The sequence below is a fragment of the Cyprinodon variegatus genome, unplaced genomic scaffold, assembly GCF_000732505.1.
Source record: "Cyprinodon variegatus isolate N-32 unplaced genomic scaffold, C_variegatus-1.0 Scaffold700, whole genome shotgun sequence".
NCBI lineage: Eukaryota > Metazoa > Chordata > Actinopteri > Cyprinodontiformes > Cyprinodontidae > Cyprinodon > Cyprinodon variegatus.
In genome coordinates, this window is record NW_015151153.1 from 215,934 (window position 1) to 220,243 (window position 4,310).

The following is a 4,310-nucleotide window of genomic DNA, read 5'->3' on the forward strand; positions in this document are numbered from 1 at the left end:
ACTGGTGATGGGGATGCCATACAGATTCATGTCAAAAATCCCGAACTATCCCTTTAAGGGTAAATACACTTATTTAAAGACATTTTCAGTTTGCAGTGTAGGTAAACAGCCATCATAATGTTTATGCATCACCCCAGTGCCAGTCAAAGTGTATGTTATTATGTAGTTACAACTGCTGTTACAAAATATACATTACCTTCATTTCTATTTATTTAGTAGCATTAACCATTTTAAATTGGCATGGCATTAAAGGGAAAAGGAAACACAAAATGTGTTTTTATATGTACATTTATATCAATTCAGGCTTCAAGGGGTTGAACCAACACAATCAGTAGAGAAGCCTTTGATAAATGATGATAAGACTAACAATTATCTGCCAGCTTTCCTCTTGCAGTTATGCAAAGAGCTGGTGTTTTCTCTCGGCTGTATCCCACTAAATGAACCAGATGCCATAACGCTATGTTGATGACATAACAGCAGACAGACAGGAAGTGGCAGCATACTCACCAGTGAGTCTCGAATGACTTCACTCTTGTAAAAGTCTGAAACAAAAAACACATGAAAAAGATTAACATCTATAAGAAACCTGCACAGAATCTCCAGCATTTACCAGACCAGATCAGAATAAAGCTCAGTGAGGCTCACCTAAAACAAGTTTCTAAATGCAGACGGTTTCTTTGAGTCCAAAGAATTCATATTACTATTATTATTATTGGTCTATTTCTGCATAGCAGCCATGTATAGTAAAGTAAAGTAGTTGTTTAGTCAGATTATGTATTTCTATGTGCAACCAGCCTGAGTCATCTCACATATCTTCTGTTTGAGACTGATTCAAAGTACCAGCAGGTCAATCCAGGAAATCAGGCTTTTAGCTAGGAATATTTCGTAGGGTGCATCACATCTTTAGGCTTTCCACGGAGTGGAAATTTAGACTCTGAAAGGCTGTTTCCGGCATGTCGAGGTGGAATGCAGCTAACCTTTTGTTTTTGATGCAACACTATTTTTGTCCTGATTAAGGGAAGTATGTGTGCTTGATAGAGGTGGAAATTTTATTAGTAAGATATGAGATCATTTTTAGGTACAATATTATGTTTCATAGGTTAATTCAAACAATCAGAAAGTGTAATGCTAAAGAAAAAAACATATGCAGTAATATGAAGTGAATTTTGAACAAGTTATTTATTTATTTTTACATGGTAATTAGAAAAACAAAAGCACAATCCGGAAACAAAACTTTAGAAAAAAAGCAATCCGGAAATGAAATTTTAGAAACGTCTTGGATAAACAAAACAAAAAAGGTTTTAAGAGTAACTTTGCTGTTTTCTTAGACTTGATTTTTTCAGATTTCTCTTTTTTAGACTCAGTTTAACTAATTATTTCTGTCAGACTGCGTTTTACTGATCACATTCAATCACAGCCACATTAAGGTCAGACATCTTTGATGCTCCAGTAAAGTGTGTCCAGATGCTGCTCCTGTGTTCAATGGCAGACAGCGTCTGTGCAGCCAGTTCATCAAGATCTCGATCCTGCCTTATGATATTATTTCGCTGTCTGAGCCACTCAGACCCCCACAGATGGACAGTGTGCACTCACTGGGAATCCCCAGCAGCAGCTGTCTCAGGCCTGGTCGCCTCTTGGGGATTTTCCCCTTCTGCTTGTGGCAGCTGGAAGTAGATGTTATCGTTTTCAGGTATATGGTGCAAACCGCAGGCACAAGAATAATAAAAGCGTTTTGAAATGTTATGTTAATTTAGGCGTTAATAAACTGTTTCAGGGGAGTGATCATAGCGATCTGCATCAGCAGTGCTGTATCTGTCTCCCTGCCAGCTCCCAGATCAAAACATTACATTATTAATATTTTTAGTAAAGGGCGTACAATGCGAGCAATGCTCACTAAAAGCTTGCAGGAAATAATCTCCTTCCTTGTTTGTTCACAACTTTCAACTTTATTTGGACTTCTTGTAAAGAATAACTGAACATCTATGAAAAAGCTGCTCTGTGATGGACTGGTGACCCGTCCAGGGCGTGTCCTGCCTGCGATCATAGATGGCTGGAGATGGGCACCAGTCCCACAAGGGGGGAGGGATCTATGAAAAGTCTTTCTGCCGCTGCTATCAATTCAAAAAGTCCTTGTTTTGATTAAAGGAATAATCCAAGTGGTCAATAGCTTCCCTCACACAAAACAAATAAGCAACCTAAGAACCTGTTCAGCATCTCTGGGTTGAATTCAACCTCCTGTAGTGATTGCAATCCTATGAGAAGGTCAGCACGTCTAATAGATTGGGGGAATAATGAAGCAATGACAGAAGGTTAATACCAGCAGGTTTTTATGCAAACACATGCATGCAGGCAATCTTTCCGCATTGGTAATGAAAGAAAGGTCCATTCATCTTTGAATCCTCTGTTCTCATCATCTATCTTCAGCCGCCGCTTTGTTTAGAACAGCCACCTGCCAGGCACCGCGCAGCGCTGAAACGTGTGCTGCAGGCTGTGAAGCAAATCTTCGTTGCCAGAAATGTTTACATTTATTTATTTATTTATTATTTTTTTTTATTATAAAAAATTGTACAGCATTGAAAAGCATAATTAGTTTGACTTGCAAAAAAACATCTTTTCCATTTCGATAAATTTTTGAAAAAGCTTCAGGGAGCCTCAACATAGAGCCGCGGGTTGCCGACCCCTGCAACAGGCTGATGATACAGACATTTTTTGTAATCCAAATTTAACGCATCAACTATTTTTAACCACTCTTGTAAAGTAAACAAACACAATTTATTTTCATTTCAATCCTAACAAAATCATTTATCATGAATCCCTAAATGGACCACCACTGTCCAGGGTGGAGCAGCTGACATTAGCTCCCCTGAATTGGCCTACATTACATCTAGCTAATGATATGATTTTGAGAAAGTTTTTTTTAACATGGTAATTAGAAAAAAAAAACACAATCCGGAAATTAAATTTTAGAAATGTCTTAGTTGTTTTCTTAGACTAGATTTTTTTTTTTCCAGATTTCTCTTTTTCAGACTCAGTTTAATTAATTATTTCTTTCAGATTACGTTTTACTGATCACATTCGATCACATTGACGGGTAAAGACACATTTCTATTGGTCTGCATGGACTTTAGCAGCAGTCTTATTTGAAGTTAGAACAATGATATCTGTAAAACACATTTGAAAAGAAAGCAATTCCTAAAAATCAATCTGAAAATGAGAGTAATAAAATATATTTTAAAAAGGTAAATCTTTAAAAGAAAAAAAAAAAAATCAGAAAAAAATACTGAAAAAAATATATTTCAGAGTTTGTTTTAAATTTTTTTTAACAAAAACATGTTCTTTGTCTGCAATAACAATGAAACAAAATTCACTCCATATAGCAATGCCTTTTAACCTCAGGATGCTGTAAATAAATAAAAATAATGCTTGGTATGTGTAAACAGCACTGTAAGACATCTTCAGACAGTTTATCAGCAAACAAAAGATGGTTTGGGGGCGAGTTGTCCTTTAATTACTCCACACATCCCAAGCACACAGAAAATAAATTAATATTGCCGCTTTTAACGAAACAACCGAGCATCAATCCCAGCCTGGCTTTAGGCCCCAGATGTTCCTTACATGACAGAAATGCAGAAAATGAAATTGTTATATTTCATTAAAGCAAACCAGTTCTGATTGTGCCATATAAAACAAAAGTAAATGCATTTTTTAGCTTCTTTGACTGCATTTTACTTTGTATGTTTTTTGTAATCGTCTCAAATCCAGAGCACTAAGAGTCCGCTTTGCTTGGACATTTAAAACCTTTGTTAGAGATCAAATCACTGCGTTTCAAACACAGCTTACAAGAAAGCTGAATTTTTTTTTTTTTTTTTTTTTTTTTTTTTAGGGACTGGTCAATAACTGGTGGATATTAAAGGAATGTGAGAACATTGGTTGCCTTTTGGATTCAAATGAGAGCTTCTGAAAAACAAGAAGAGGTGATAGTTTGTTTGTTTCTGGTGTTTCTACTGACCTCTAGAAATGCGATCTCCTACACAGAGGTGGAGGGTGAAATAAGTGTCCAGCAGTGGAGAGCCATTCTTGTTCACTATGTTCCTGGCAGCAATGCTCCGGAGGTGACGCAACCGTCTCTGTGAGTAGAGAAAAAGAAACATGTTACCAACAGGAGGCTCACATCAGAACCGACCGGCAGGAGGCTAACATCAGAACCGACCGACCGACAGGAGGCTAACATCAGAACCGACCGACCGGAGGCTAACATCAGAACCGACCGACCGACAGGAGGCTAACATCAGAACCGACCGACCGGAGGC

The 4,310-nt window shown here is 37.5% G+C and overlaps 1 protein-coding gene across 1 annotated transcript in view; it reads right to left on the bottom strand.

Moving 5' to 3' along the window:
• Positions 1-4,310, bottom strand: part of uvrag (UV radiation resistance associated) — a 173,284-nt gene that overhangs the window by 160,271 nt on the left and 8,703 nt on the right. The window contains exons 2-3 of the mRNA XM_015394627.1: positions 4,010-4,127; positions 508-542 (exon numbers count right to left, since the gene is read on the bottom strand). Of these exons, the coding sequence (XP_015250113.1) occupies positions 508-542; positions 4,010-4,127 (153 nt within the window). The remainder of the gene's footprint in view (positions 1-507; positions 543-4,009; positions 4,128-4,310) is intronic.